Below are 15,273 nucleotides of genomic sequence, written 5' to 3'. Positions count from 1 at the left end.
GCCCGATCTTATTGGAAAGCATATCGTAGTGATATGCTATGCTAATTCCTATTGGTCTTTATATTCAATTGGATTTAAACAGAATTATATTTAATTGGTTATGATATAAATAGGTTGTTAAATGTTTCTTTGCATCACCATCAAATTCGTATATAAACTGCTTTTTAAATACAAGTCAAGACTTAATATTCTAAATTATGATAATTCTTGAATATATTTTCTCTTGCTCTTTTATTCGTCCATTTCTCTATCTTTCATTGCTTCGACTAACTAGTTTTTTGCTTTTATCTAGAAATAAAATTATTGTCTTTCCAAAATATCAATTTTATGGACTTACTCCTCGAATTAAATGCTAAGCACAAGAATATGACAATAGATACATTTTTTTGTTTTTCTCTTTTCTTATTTCTTTTTAGCTGTTCGAGCATACAGGTAATGGCCAAATCAATGTGTGAAAACAAGTTTTCAAACATTAATTCGCATATTTTTACAAATTATATTAAGCTTATACATAACGAGTGAACAGCAACAACAACAACAATGATAATAATAATAATAGCAACAACAACAACAAATACAAGGAACAAGCATTTTTATCATGTACTGCGAATAAAACTCGTTTTGCTTGTAAAACTATTCAATAATTGTGATGAATAAAAAACTAAATATATAAAAAGAAATATATATTTTTTTAAATACAAGAAAATGTACAATAGTATAAATAATTAAAGTAAATTTTATTATGGGCTTAACAAAAAAAAGTAATAAATTAAAGTCGAGGATTAAATATTTGGAGAAGCAAGCTAAGCTTAACTCAATTGTCTAGCTAATCTGATTGGAATGAATGTCTTAGGGAAATAGCTGTTTTAAAGGGAAATAATCTCTTAAGCTTCGACGTTCTATCATCTCATTACAAAGCGCTGACTAAGCCTATTGATAAATAGTTGCATTTAACAATATGAATATGCATATACATATACAATAATACATACATATATGGATGTGTATATGGATGTGTGCGTACCTTTGGGAGAAGGCGAGAAAAAAAAGCACAACTTAAAGCGCTGTCAAAAATCTTAATCAAATTATTGACACTTAACGTTGCGCGCAGTGTAAACTCGTCAAATGGAAAATTTGTATACTTTGTGCAAATGACTAAATTACAATAATAATAAAACAAAAGCAAAAAGAGTAAATAAAAAATACCCCAACTAATACCATGCTAAAAAGATTCCAGCACAAAGATATAATTTAGCTGTTACATTATCATTGCATGTATATGCATGTGTGTGTGCGTGTGAGTTAATATACTCTAATGTTACAGTTTGGGTTTTTTTTTTTTCACTCGACTGAGTTAAGTATTATAATGTAACTAAATAGGAGTAAAGAGCAAGAGCGAGAGAGAGCATTCACTCTCTCCCACACACACATGTATGCAATGTGTGATTGGAATTAATCAGGAGTGCACGCTGGCCCTGAGAGCGCATTAAACTTAGTTTTACAACATGCTCTGCATAAGCCTCCGAGTGTATTACACCATAAAGCTGATCTACAACTGTGCTACAGCAACAAAGAGCGTAACATTCTTCGTTGATCATCACGCCTAAGACGGCGAGCCATGCACTCCTCCTCTATCATACAAATGAGAGCGGCGCCGCTGAGAGAGTCCAGTCAGGCATATGGGGAAATGTCATTGATCCACCACACGTTTGGGCAGCGAATCTCGCTCTTGTCTGCTATCAGTCGCCGCTATCCGGCTGCTGCTTTGCTATACAATGTGAGCGGGCACAGTGGGACGAGTAAAATAGGCTGAAGTATTCGTCACTTAATTGGATGAGCGCGACGCTGCGACACTGCGACTATGCTGCAATCAAAGTACACACGCACACACATATATGTATATATATTAGGGAACAGAGCTTGGGCTTTTTCCGATATGCAAAACAAACTTATTAAAGTGGATAGACAAGTTTTAACCAGCGAGAAGCGTGCTGATAAAGCAGTTTGCGCTGGTCAAGCACACTGTGCGAAAGAGAGAGCTGTAATGCACATAGAAAACAAACACACAAGCACACTAACACACACACACACATAGGGACATACAGCGGTTTAGGCTCAGCCTAAATATCCATAAAGACTCGATAAAAATAACTCAACATTGCCTGCAATCAATTTTAAAATAGACTCAACTTACAGCTGAGAAGAGGAAGAGGAACAGGCACAACACAAAAAGGAGAAGAAACTAGCCAAAGGCAGACAAGCCAAGCCAAGGCAAGGTAATTTCCACTTACCGCTGCGCTCCCGCGCCGTACAAGTTCAAGGCCAAGTGGCCACGGCGCCTCCTCTCTGTCTTTTACTGCGTTCTCTCGTCTCCCGCTCTTCGGTTTACAAGCACTCGATGTGTGTGCGTGAGTGTATGAATGTGTTTACAGTGTTGGCGTGCTTTTATCTCTGAGTGTGTGTGTGTGTGTATGGTTATTCTTTTTTTTTATGCGCAACCGTTTGCATGCGAAAGAACTTTCGTTTTCAAGTACATGAAGCGCCAGCGCCTCCTATTGTTGTTGTTATTGTTGTAGCTCTTTTCTTTTTAGTGGGACGCGCGCGTGGTGAACAAAGGGGAAATCGCACTTGTTTATAGCACGCGCAACATTTTGTTGTTGTATTTCTATTCTTTATTTGTTGTTGCTTTTGTTACCGAAATCAACAAATTCCGAAAATTTGTATATGTTATTTGCAAGACTGCACACTCGATCCCAGAAGCAGTCGGCTTTGTAAATTAATTAACACACTCACAGCTTACACACACATACACACACACAGGCACAACCACACGCACACTTGGCCATATCAAGCAAGCGGGCGGGCGAGCGAGCGAGCGCGCGCGCCGAGATAAGGCAAAGCAATTTATTTGCACTAAAATTTTTTGCTTTTTGCACGCTGCCGCTGTCGCTGAGGGGTTACAAGGGGCAGGAGAATATTTCGGGGGGTGGGGAGGAGCTTAAATTCACCACACACACAATCTCACACACACTGGAATTTCGTCGAAGCAACACACTCACTCACACGCAATCCGACGACGCAAACGCACGTTTCTCGTTACGACTGAGATGGCCAATAATAATTTTTGGCATTCCTGTTCGCATGTCCCGCACACTAGAACAAATTTGCGACGCAATTGGGTTTTCTAAGTTGCGTTAAATGTTTTATTTAGCTAGTTGAATTGCACGAGAATTTAGAAACGAGCAGAGACAACAGAAAACCAGACGACACCGCGATTACGAGGCGCAACAACAAATGGTGAGCGTGCGGAGAGAGCCACACGCCAGAGTTGCCAAGTTGAGAGCTTTTTCTTACGCCAAAAAAGCTTTGCGACAGTGTTGAAAAGCGTGTGGTCAAAAACATATGAAATTCATTAACTTTATTGCTTATAAAACTACACATTATTTTTAGTAATATTATATTATTATAGCATGGGTAAATTGGCTTTTAATGCATCAAACTCCTTACGATCCAAAGCCTTTAAGTTGGTACCTGAGAAGGGGGATTTGAACTCAACATCGCGATGCTTGTTCACCAAAATCTTTTGCTCTGAATAAATCAGATTGATTTGCTGACTTATTTGCTCCTGATCTGTAATTGGATCATATTACAAACTTGTATATATACAAATGTGTCTATATTTACCCTTCTTGAGCAACTGTATGGCTTGATCGCGCTTCATTTTAACCAACATGCTACCAACTGTTATCCATACTTTTGGCTCATCGCTTTTTTCCATCAGACGCAACGCTTCACGAGTTTCTTGCCTCCGTTTGTCCATTACAGTTAACTCCTGTTTGTTAACCAATATCTTATCGGCCAACTCTTCTGTCTTGTTGATAATCTCAATGCTTTTATTTAAGTCGGATTGCGACATGTTTAATGTAATTTTCACTTATGAAATGTGCAAAAATCCGGTCTAAACATAAACAAAACAATTTAGTGTGACCAGCATACGTTAATCCACAGTGGACACAGGCTCCAGGGTGGGTATTCGATCAGCTGTTTGCAAGATTCACCTCAATAACAGCTGTTTCTGGTTCTGATTAAGTTACGCGCGCAATTCCAACAGGGAATAATTATAATTCTACTTCAAAGAAATTAAAGTGACTGACTGACCTGACACAATTTGTGAATATTTCTACTTATTGTTTTTGACTCGAACAGCTGTTCATAGGATTTCAGTATGGTCATCTTTATTATAGCTGTGCGAAATTTAAATTTGAAGCAATTCCAAAAGAAGTTCGGGGGGAACCCCATTAATATAACTAACCAAAACTTAAGCTTATATTTTTTATTTTGTATAAAATTTCAACATTTAAAGCTGCTTCTGTTTCTTTGCCAGCTGCATTCGTACGAACTTCCAATTTTAACGTTTGTAGTGCGTGAGATGGTTGATCATCTCGTAGAGCCACTTGGGCTGATCATGTGGAGCCATGTGGCCAGCATTGCGTACCATAATCTCAACCAGATGCCCCGCATGCTTCACATAGCCCGCCACCTCGCCATCGATTCGCCAAATTTCACGTGGCGCAATCTTATATTTTGCGGCATCCCGAAACTTGAGCCTGTTCAAATAGTTGCGAGTCAGCGGATAGGCCACAATGATGTCCAATTGTCCGCTATAGATGCACACGGTGTACGTATTGAGAAGTTCAGCGATCCATGGAGCCACCGTGTCCATGACGTCCTCCTTCAAATGCAGCTCTACCTTGTTCTCCTTGTCCAGATCATGGAACGGCTGGTTGCCTACATGAATGGCACGTCGAGTGGCGCCCGCTTGCAAAAATTTACCCAATTGGGCATCCGCCGGATTTGGTTTAGTAATAAGATAATTGTAGTACCAATTGTAGCCCGTCAGATTGCTGAAGATGGAGCCGTTGGTCAGATCACCATTGATCAGCGAATCGAAGACCTCGAAGGCGCCACTCATATCCCGTTTCTCAATCAGCTCGGCGCCCTTATTCTCGGCCTCATGAAACTGGATCAATCCATTGTCATCGATCAGGCCCAGCTGATAGAGATAGTCGCCGTATTTCAGCTGATGCAACGGATCGGAAAGCCCATTGCCAATGGCCACGCCCTTCAGTGGAATATGGACTCGCGTCTCAATGGAATTCTGGACTTTATGTATGTGATAGGCCAAAGCGGGAACATATTTGCCGGCATAGGATTCGCCGGTGACCCAGAAACCGGAGGAGCTGCCCCAATCGAAGAGTTCGTATAGCTGCATCACAGCCTCGTGCAGATTCCTGCCCACATCTTTCTCGTTACGGGCGTAGCCCTCGTCATGATCTGTGAAACTAAAGCCCGTGCCCACAGGATTATCTATATAGATCAGATTATGTGTCTTGCTCCAGGTATAGTTGCGCAACTGTACTTTGCCCTGACCCTCGAGCTGCAGCGGCCCATTCTCAGTGAAGAGCCCAAACAGCGAGGAGGCACCGGGTCCACCTTGCAGCCAGAGCACAACTGGTGCATAAACCGGATCTGTTTCACTGGGGAAATACCAGAAGAACATGTTCGAATTGTAGCCCTTGTCCACAGTCAAATAACCCGCATAGCTCTCCACATTGTGGAACTGGGAGCCCGAAACACGCGCCATTTGACGCACTTGCTCCATGGGCACTTTCTGATCTTCGATGAAGGGCGTTAAGAATAGCGGCTGACCGGGATCGACGCCATCGTTGAAGTACTCATAGCGCGGATATGGATTGACAAAGCTGTTTCTATACGGCCGATCTGCAGCGGCAACAGCAGCAGCCGCTGCGATAATCAAGAGAACGCAATGAATTGCGTTTTTCATTGTTTTGTCTTTTTTTTTTTTTGCTTCCTAGAATAAATCAGTTATTTAATCAGTTGTGTTGAGTTGCTGCTCCAACAACCCCCCTTTTTACTTACCCTTTACAATAGATAAGCAAACGTTGCACTTTCACTTCTGCTCCGGCTAAATTATAAAACTCGTCTGAGCCGGCGAAAATGATAATACAATGCAAAGCAATAAAAATTTAAGAATTAAGTAGTTAGTTCCGTTGCTGAACTAACCAGTGAGCTGCAACTATCGAGCAGACACAATACTATCGATGATTTTTTGAAAGTGAAAGAAGCTAAAGAAAAATTAAGCAAAAACCGCGCCTAAATTACTTCTCGATCTAATGAGCTAGTTGCAACAAGAGTGATATATAAATAGATAATAACAACAAATATACTAATTATTGTATAGGATTTTATCTTTACCTATTTTAAGCCTGATTTAAACTCGTTTAGTAACTACCGAATAATCAAATGAACTATTTGCACCTGTTAGATGGCTGAGCACTGTTATCGATAACAGCTTGGTCAAACAGCTGTTGATTTGAAATTAAAAATGTATTTAAAATGCCAGCTGATAACAAATAATGAAGACAATTGAATTTAAATTGCAAATAAGTTGCGTAAGACATACCGACATGAAATAGAAATTAACTGCAGCGCTGCTTACCGCCTACATAAATCACAAAAGCCGAAATAACCGTTAAGCGAATATGGGTTAAGGGAAAACAACAAACGCCTTCAATTACCGCTAAAAATGAGTCATGGATAGCAGCGACGTGTCGCTCGGTGCTTTCGTTTTTGTTGTGGCATCGCGAAAACATTCCACTTTGGGCAGCTCAACCAATTGGACGTGCTCCATCTCTCGCTCGCGTTCTCCCTCTCGCTCTCTACTTTAACTATTGTAAGTACCTACAAATAGCCTGATTACGCATATCTAACACATACACACACCCACAAACACACAGATAAAATGTTCGATTTCAATTTGGAATTTGCGCGTGGCGGCGCCTTCTTCACCAGCGAGCTGTTCCAGCTGCTCGCAGCCGGCGGACTTAAGCAAAACATCGTCTTCTCTCCATTCTCGATACAAACCTGCCTGGCCTTGGCTTTCGCCGGCGCCCAGGGCGAGACAGCGGATGAGATAGCCAAGGGATTGCGTTTCGTCTCCAACTTCCCACCTGAGGTTGCTCAAACCTTTCAGTTTGTGCTGCAGAAGTACAAGGACAGCGATCTGCTGAAGGTGGCCAACAAGCTGTACGTGCAGCAGGGCAAGCAGCTGAAGGCCAGCTACGAGGCTACGATCAAGCAGGACTACAACTCAGAGGCGGAGTCCATTAATTTTGCACTAAGCGATGCGGCTGCCCAGCAGATCAACGGCTGGGTGAATGCCAAGACCGAGGGCAAGATCACCGAACTGGTCTCGGCGGACTGCTTCGATGACAACACACGTCTGGTGCTCCTCAATGCGCTCCACTTCAAGGGCAGCTGGGCCAACAGATTCGATGAGGCCAGCACCGCCGAGGATGACTTCTGGACATCCGAGGAGCAGAGCGTTAAGGTTCAATATATGAATCAGAAGGCCAAATTTGGCTATGGCTACTTTGAGGAGCTCAACTGCACCGCCTTGGACATGCCCTACAAGGACTCCGATTTGTCCATGTTTGTGCTGTTGCCGCAGGAGCGCGAAGGTCTCAAGGACCTGGCCGAGAAGCTGAAGGGCGTAAATCTGGTCGATTTGGCCGACAAACTGAATGTGGAGGAGGTGCAGGTGAAATTCCCCAAATTCAAGGCCGACTTCTCCATCGAATTGGCCGACAAACTGAAGCAGGTAGGTTCTATATGGTTAATATGTGGGATATTTGGTAAATATGGGATATATGTAATTCAACGTTGACTAAATCTTTAAATTTCACTATAGATTAGTTCAGTGTATAGATATACGATATGTATACTTTATATAGATTTAGTATAGACAGGCTCTATATAAGTGTAGAATAAATATGCTCTATATAGGTCTTGTTTAGGCAGACTATTTACTATATGTACCCCTTTTGCTATAGACTATATATATATTATTTATGTACTTAAACTCGCTCTTTGAACACATCCATAAAAATACCAACTACCAAATTTCTTTATCTATATAATATGTATGTCTGTATAATATATCATCTTGTGCTTCAATTTATTTTCTTTAACACGTCAGTAGCTATTCTCATTTTTTTTTACTATCATTCGCGTTCAGTTTCAAACTTTATTGATTAGCTCCTTATCTTAGGAAATATCAATCGGAATTTAAAGTACTTTCATTTCGGGGGCTTATCAGGCTTAGAGATAATTTTAGGGTATTTAATATAGCTTTCACGCCAAACTGACAAATTTGTGGTTCCTGCTTATGATCAGATGTCGCTCGTGCATTGAGTGTCTCAACTTAACTGCACCTGAATTGTATACGCATATCTTATCTCCGGCATGAGCTCATCTTTCATAACGTATTTAATCATTGTTTATTTTTGTAATACTTCAACTGATTCGTTATCTCCTTGTGGAATTCTTTGTAGCTGGGCATTACGAAAATATTCGATGAGGGCGCCGATTTCAATAATCTGCTGGAATCCCCTGAAGGTATTTTCGTCTCGAAGGTCTTGCACAAGGCGACGATTGAGGTGAACGAGGAGGGCACCGAGGCGGCTGCTGCCACCGGCATGATCATGATGACGCGCATGATGATGCTGCCACTGCAGTTCCAGGCGGATCGTCCATTCCTCTATGTCATCTGGAACAAGAAGAATATTGTTTTTGCCGGCGCTTTTGTCACTGCACCAAGTGCTTAAAACTAAAAACGAAAAAAAAAAAAAAACTCATTAATTTATTTGTTATTTTGATATTGATTTGTATTTATTAATAATAAAAAAAAACAATGGCGCATTCAATTGAAGTATTTTAATTTAGGAAATTTAAATTATTCTAGTATTACTATATTATAAAGCAGAAACTAAAATTTAATTTACAGCTGAAAATATCCAGTATTTCTTTACCTAATAAATAGCTCGGTATAATATATTAATTAACTTGTATGACAAATCTACCATACAAAAATTAATATTTTTTATTATATTTTTAATATCCCATATTTTTATATTTAAAAATTAATTTGCTATGATAAGTAAATATATTATTTTATTTTATTTTGACCATTATAATTTATACTCTATAATAAAATTTACATTTTTACGTTCCCATATTTATATATTAAAAAATTAGTTTTTATTATAAATTCATCATTAAATTTCCTACTGGGTCTCCTCAAGTGCGCAGATTTGCGTTAAATTTTTCGTGCAGCCAACTTCACGCTACACCCAGCCAATTGCTCTCAGTTCATTGAGCCAGTTCCGCGCTGAACTACGCAGTCTGTTTCGTTGGTGCAGAAAGAAAACAACTTAAGTACACACATATATGTACATACATATATATGGGTAATGCGGGCTGAACAATTAACAGTCATGTGGCAATAGGCAATATTAGCATTCGCAACAATTCTGAGCAATGTCACTGCGTGCATTAAGGAAACGGGACAACCAATACAATCAAAGTGCTGCCAGAGCAACGCTCTATAAAAAAGCAAACAATAGCAACGGGAACAACAACAACAACAACGGCAGCAGCAGCAACAACCACAACAGCAGCAGAGCCAAAAAGTTAACGTCAGCTGGAAGCCTGTTGCGCCAACGTCAGCTGCTGGGACGTTCGACACATTCCAACCCGGATCTAACGGCATTTCAAAGGACCTGTACGAATCACCTGTTGCGTCGCAAATCGGAAAGCGATGCCAATTGGGCCATCTCAACGGGCCAATCAACGAAACCGTTAACGGCTGCCAACGCCAAGTCCGAGATTTGTCTGCAGCGCATCAGTTCGCACAGCTACGAGACGGCGAACAGGACCCCGACCTCAGCTACGATGCTCGGTGGAGCGCGTTCGCATCGAGATCTGTCCGCTGTCCCATTGGAGGCGGATCGAGCGCCGCGCCGCATGAGCGAGTGCAGCATGGGCTACAGCCAAGCGAGCGGCGGCTACTCGCGACGCACCAGCTCCATGTTTGCCAGTCAAATGATGCTGTCCTCGAGCGCTGCGGCGCCTGTTGATCCCAATGCGATTTTGCGTGTGCCCATCATTGGCTACGAGGTGATGGAGGAGCGGGCACGCTTCACCGTCTACAAACTGCGCGTCGAGAATCCCGACACGAATGACTTTTGGCTAGTGATGCGACGCTACACGGACTTTGTGCGCCTCAATGGCAAGCTGAAGCAGGCCTTTCCCCACATCAACCTAATGCTGCCGCGCAAGAAACTCTTTGGGGACAATTTCAATGCCGTCTTTCTGGACAATCGGGTGCAGGGCCTCCAGATGTTTGTCAACTCGATCATGGCCAAGGATCAGCTGCGCAAATGTAAACTGGTGCGCGAGTTCTTTTGCCTGGACGAGCCGCCCACGTACTCGGAGTCCATGGAGGAGTGTCGAGTGAGTGGGCATAGATGAAGTACCAATTATAAATATGTATTAATATAAATTTATATATACTTCTCCTTCACAGGCAATCTTTGAGGCCCAGGAGGAGACTATTGCGCACTTGAAGCTGCAAATACAAAGCAAAAATGATCTCATACTCGGGCTGCAGCAGAAGTTGCGCGAGGAAATGATCGAGAAGGAGCAGCTCAAAGAGCAACTGAAGTAGCATAGATTATATCATCTATATATAAATTACTCTCTCTATATGTATATATTCATTCCCATTCACAGAAATCTCAATTTGAACTGTTCGCACTGCTCGTCGGCAAATGAAAGTTTGGCGCTGAAATAAAGCTAGGAAACCACTCAAGCAAGGACATGGACTGGAGGCGTGTCCTTCATGTGTGCGTGTGTGTGTACACAATTATGCTGAGCATAACTCTAGATACTCACGCACGTCCACAAAATATATCTCCCCAAGTGCATATCAAGCAATAAGCAAGGCTCACTATATAGACAACTATATATAGGATATATCAAGTGCTTTAGCATACTACACTGGACAGAAAGGAATTAAGTTCGAGGAGTGAACTGATATGATTTAGATGGGGTTTTGACAGAAGAAGTTGCTCGACAATTGACAATTGGAACTCGATTTGTATTAATAACTGTTATAAAATGAATCTATTTATATACAAACTGTAAACTTTTTATGCGACTTTTGAGCACACTTCTCTTTAAGAATTTTAGCTAATGTAACAGGACTATATAAATGATTATGTGCTAAGCTTAAGGTGCAGGAAGATGATATTAAAACATACGCTATTTAAGCCAAAATATTGCCCAAGTGCATAACACTTTTATTTAATATTCCATAATTCAAGAAACGCCAGCCAAGAAAAGGTTTCAGTATATTCTATATCTTCTTCGTTTCACAACTATACATAAAATCTTTTTAAAAATTATATCATTATCATATTATACATTTGAATATACCAATGATAACTCTTATCTATCTTTTCAGTTTAATATAATTTATAAGCATAATTCTTTCTAAAATCATAGCATAGACTGATACTTCTAACTTACATTAATAACATTTTTTTTAATGGTCCATAAGTAAGGAGCCAAAGGAGAGCTCAGAATTCTTTTCAGTTTTAAAAATCCTGTCAAAAATCATATCAATGCACTCTAAGAAAGAAATACAAATATTTTTTTAAACATATATACTAAATATATAAATATAAATATATGTATATGTATACATATACAAATTGATGCGGGTTTTTATCCGCTGAACATTAAAACTTAGCATTAGCACAATATAATTTACAATAATAATGATAATTAAAAATCGTTTTGAAATCTATAAATAAACTGTTTATAACTATTAGCTTAGCCAGCTCAGAGGCTCGTCATGGCCGGCGGCCTGGCGTAGGCTTTCGGTATGAACCCATATTTGCGCGTCTTGGGGGCATATGCCCAGAGCCAGCCGTCGACGGTTTGATTGTTCAGATCCGCATAGATCCAGTCGCCACGACGCACGGACAAATCGTCGGGCGCCTGTGCCTTGTAGTCATAGAGCATCACTAGCTCGGTGCCATGATAGCGCAAATCATCGGTGCCAATGCCCAATTGTTGTTGTTGTTGTTGCTGCTGTTGTTGCTGTTGCACCTGTTGCTGTGCCTGCTGCACCTGTTGTGCCTGCTGGCCCTGCTGCTGCAGCATACTCTCCATGGCATTCAGGCTGCCACCTGTTAGATTCGCATGATGCTGCATGTTGCTCTCGTTGAGCGGAGCTGTTGTCCCGTTCGCCGCCTTCTGCTGCTGCAGCACTCGCACACTGTCGGCGGGATAGATAAAGTTGGCGGGCACAAAGCCCTCCTGGCCATCGCTGCGCATTATCCAGAACCAGTCGGGATCCTCACGATTCAGCACCGTCACAAATTCGCCCCGCTCCACGGACAAATCGTTCTCGTCGCGCGCTATGAACGTGTAGAGCACAATGCAGCGACCCGACGGCTCCTTGATGAAGGGCGTGCACTCGGGCATCGTCACATGCAGATTGCCATCCACATTGCTGGCTGTGGCGTTAGTCGTCTCGTCGCACAGCACGTCCAGCTTGTTGTCCGCGCTCAGCAGTGGTTGGTTCTCGTCGTGCGGCTGTTCGGGGCACTGATCGCGTGGCAGTTTCTTTTTGATGGCCAGCTCGGCAAGCTGCGTGTTGTATGGCGCGCAGTAGGAGAAGGGTATGAAGCCCTCCTGGCGAGAGTCTTGTCCTATAACATATACCCAATCGTTCTCGCGATACAGTATATTTACTAGCTGCCCGCGCTTCACCTCCAGCTCATCATCCACGCAGGGCGTAAAGTCGTGCAGCACAACCATCTTGGAGTCGGGACTGCCGGAGGGAAATACAGATTTAAATCTATCTTATATATGTATTTATTAAAGACTTTACCTCAGTCCATGTTCCTTTTCTATGCCCACACGCACCAGCGTCTCTATACTCGACGAGCCTGTTATGCGGCCCATGCCAACGGGCGCCAAATCACGTTCGATGTTCGCATTTGTGGCTAATGGGGGAAAACAAGTTTGTTGTTTAAGTCTTTCACATATATGTGGGCAAATTAATTCTCTTTTGTGTTACGCTGGCTGCGCATGCGTACCTTTCTTTTTGTCGCGCCGCATGCGTACAGGGCACAGAAATGCCATATTTGCTGAACTTTGAATTTTCTTATTCACAATTTAATAATAATATTGTGCTCAACTGCGTTTGTTTATGAGAAAATGCATTGCACTTGTACTCGATTCTCCCGTGTGGTTATCGAACTCATTTATCGAACCTGCTCGCAGGCTTTTTATCGATATTGCCAGACCGCCACAATAAACACTGTGCGCTCAAATTGATCGTTTCGGCTGTGTAAATCTGTTTTGTTTAGTGTCTGTTTTTGTTGGTGTGTTAATTAAAGTTATGCTTAACAAATGTTTAATCCAGTTGTGCAATCAAGCGTTTAAGTAAATAATTCCATAGTGTTTATTGAAAATGATGAACCTTACACCTTACAACACCTTGAGGCAGGTTCAATGCACTTGTCCGTTAGCCAAAGAAGCGCCACACAAACTAATTACTATAATTAAGTTATATGTGTGTGTTTATTATGTAATAAACACGCAGACAGCATTATGCAGAATGCATAGAATGCATAGATTTTAAAGCTCTGGCATTTGGCCAGTGCAACATTGTTTGCTGAGCCGTTAGACAGACAATATTATTATTTATGCCAGTCATGTTTTAGCCTTTTGCCTTTCAAGGCTAAAAAGAAATGCGTCATCCATTATCCTTGCAGTCTGCATCCTGGCAAACAGCGGCAATGCTCTTTTTTAGTGCCAAGGATGACGGCGTTTGCATTTTCGATTATTTCTGCCAACGGCTGTATGCGTGCGTGCGAGTGTGTGTGTGTGTGTGTGTGTGTGTGTGTGTGTGCGGGCAAGCGAAAGTACAGCCGACTAACAAACTGACCTACACTGCAGACCCTGCATGAACCCAGGCCCCGGCTCTTCTCACGTCCTCAAGTTCGTTTCCATTGCCAAAAATAAAAAAAATAAAAAAAAAAACGGTAGAAGGAAACTGCGCATTACAATTGCTGTGTTACGAGCATTATACGAGCTATAACCACCCCTTCTCTGCCTCCTATCCCTCTCTCTCGCTCTCTCTCTCTTTTTCTCTCTTTGGCATCGAAGTGAGCTCTTCGTCTCGTTGTTGACTTTTGGTTACTACGCAGTTGATTTTACATCCCACATATTCCAGCTCAGTGGCCAAAAGCCAGCCCAATCCAACCCACCTGCCCATACACCATTCGATTGCATCCTAGCCCATTCCATGGCCTATCCCAAGCATTCAGCTCAGAGAGCTCGTCTCTAAGCAATCAATAGAACGGCGTCTGCGCCTGGAGCCACACGTGAAGCCATTCACTAAAACAGCACAACAAAGAGCTCGACATGATGAGCTTGATAAGGATGCTGTTGACGATGATCAGGATGTTGATGATGAGCATGTTGATGATGAGCACGTTCTATGTGGCAGTTGTGACTGTTGTTCATTCCTGTTCAAATATAAACGCTGTCTGGACCTGTTTGAAGTATACTATGGGGCAAGCCATGGGGCTTAACTAACTGGGTCAGTTATATTTGGCAGTCACGCAGGTTTCCTAACTGAAACCCTAACCGAACCTAACCCGCCTATCTGCTCAGCCCGCTATTCAAATTTCACTCAAATGTTGTTAGGAAACTGTCAGACGAGTTGTCCGGAATTTTATGGAATTGTGAAATTACAGCATACTCACACACACACACCCAGACACACACTTACACATAGACATGCACGTCATTCACGCCCATATCACAATTTCATCAGAGCTCGTAACATATCCTCTCAGGCTTGGGTGGCTTCGCTTGTAATGCTCTCGTAAATCGATTTCGCTTAGCTTTCAGTTTCATGAATGGCATTTCAATTTCCCTCGCTCCTAAAACAACGCACATAGTCGAAAAGTTATTCAAGTTGCTAGAAATTTGATAGACGTGCTGCGAAAATTCAGTTTGCCAATTTACGGGCTTTGCGAATATAATGAATTGCGCTATATTTTTATGGGGATAGTTTAAAGTATCTGAGAACTAAAGTTTAGTACATCATAACAGCAAATATGATCATATTTAATTTATTATATTTACATTTTTTCTATGTAGTTTTTGTTAGCTAAACGAGTAAAGCGAAAAGAGCCTATTCTTTTTTATTTTTATTGAGGTTTGATATTTTCCGATTATCCTTTCATTATATTAATTTCTATTTATATTTTTTATATGTTTGTATATATCAAATGTAGTATGACTGTTATCTTAGACTGAGAATTT

The 15,273-nt window shown here is 41.4% G+C and overlaps 6 protein-coding genes across 7 annotated transcripts in view; 2 read left to right on the top strand and 4 right to left on the bottom strand.

Annotated features, from left to right (window-relative positions):
• The window catches only part of Mef2 (myocyte enhancer factor 2), a 66,907-nt gene extending 63,594 nt beyond the window's left edge, over positions 1-3,313 (bottom strand). For both annotated transcript variants that reach the window (XM_018011006.2, XM_018011023.2), the window contains exon 1: positions 2,292-3,313. The gene's annotated coding sequence lies outside the window, so the exon portion shown is untranslated. The remainder of the gene's footprint in view (positions 1-2,291) is intronic.
• Positions 3,314-3,403: 90 nt separating this feature from the next.
• Positions 3,404-4,075, bottom strand: Pdrg1 (Pdrg1 prefoldin-like subunit). Its single transcript, XM_018011035.2, has 2 exons — positions 3,685-4,075; positions 3,404-3,630 (listed from the first exon to the last, which is right to left on the bottom strand). Exons 1-2 carry the CDS (start codon positions 3,914-3,916, stop codon positions 3,464-3,466), a joined length of 399 nt encoding a protein of 132 aa, XP_017866524.1. The 5' UTR covers positions 3,917-4,075; the 3' UTR covers positions 3,404-3,463.
• A 243-nt stretch (positions 4,076-4,318) lies between these two features.
• On the bottom strand, positions 4,319-6,108 carry LOC108616066 (venom serine carboxypeptidase). Its single transcript, XM_089470620.1, has 2 exons — positions 5,941-6,108; positions 4,319-5,872 (listed from the first exon to the last, which is right to left on the bottom strand). The coding sequence occupies exon 2, from the start codon at positions 5,843-5,845 to the stop codon at positions 4,409-4,411; it is 1,437 nt and encodes a 478-aa protein (XP_089326746.1). The 5' UTR covers positions 5,846-5,872; positions 5,941-6,108; the 3' UTR covers positions 4,319-4,408.
• Positions 6,109-6,438: 330 nt separating this feature from the next.
• On the top strand, positions 6,439-8,786 carry Spn55B (Serpin 55B). Its single transcript, XM_018011033.2, has 3 exons — positions 6,439-6,754; positions 6,819-7,681; positions 8,415-8,786. Exons 2-3 carry the CDS (start codon positions 6,824-6,826, stop codon positions 8,685-8,687), a joined length of 1,131 nt encoding a protein of 376 aa, XP_017866522.1. The 5' UTR covers positions 6,439-6,754; positions 6,819-6,823; the 3' UTR covers positions 8,688-8,786.
• Positions 8,787-9,218: 432 nt separating this feature from the next.
• On the top strand, positions 9,219-11,217 carry Snx16 (sorting nexin 16). The gene is made up of 3 exons (XM_089470621.1): positions 9,219-10,374; positions 10,448-10,584; positions 10,654-11,217. Exons 1-3 carry the CDS (start codon positions 9,400-9,402, stop codon positions 10,712-10,714), a joined length of 1,173 nt encoding a protein of 390 aa, XP_089326747.1. The 5' UTR covers positions 9,219-9,399; the 3' UTR covers positions 10,715-11,217.
• Dlish (Dachs ligand with SH3s) lies at positions 11,188-15,180 on the bottom strand. The gene is made up of 3 exons (XM_018011031.2): positions 13,032-15,180; positions 12,824-12,938; positions 11,188-12,763 (listed from the first exon to the last, which is right to left on the bottom strand). The coding sequence occupies exons 1-3, from the start codon at positions 13,075-13,077 to the stop codon at positions 11,767-11,769; spliced, it is 1,158 nt and encodes a 385-aa protein (XP_017866520.1). The 5' UTR covers positions 13,078-15,180; the 3' UTR covers positions 11,188-11,766.
• Between the last annotated feature and the right edge of the window lie 93 nt (positions 15,181-15,273).

The sequence above is a fragment of the Drosophila arizonae genome, chromosome 5 (assembly GCF_054131065.1).
Source record: "Drosophila arizonae isolate 15081-1271.41 chromosome 5, UAZ_ARI_1.0, whole genome shotgun sequence".
Taxonomy (NCBI): Eukaryota; Metazoa; Arthropoda; class Insecta; order Diptera; family Drosophilidae; genus Drosophila; species Drosophila arizonae.
The sequence above is the reverse complement of the archived record's forward strand: the minus strand, read 5'-3'. Positions and strand labels throughout refer to the sequence as shown.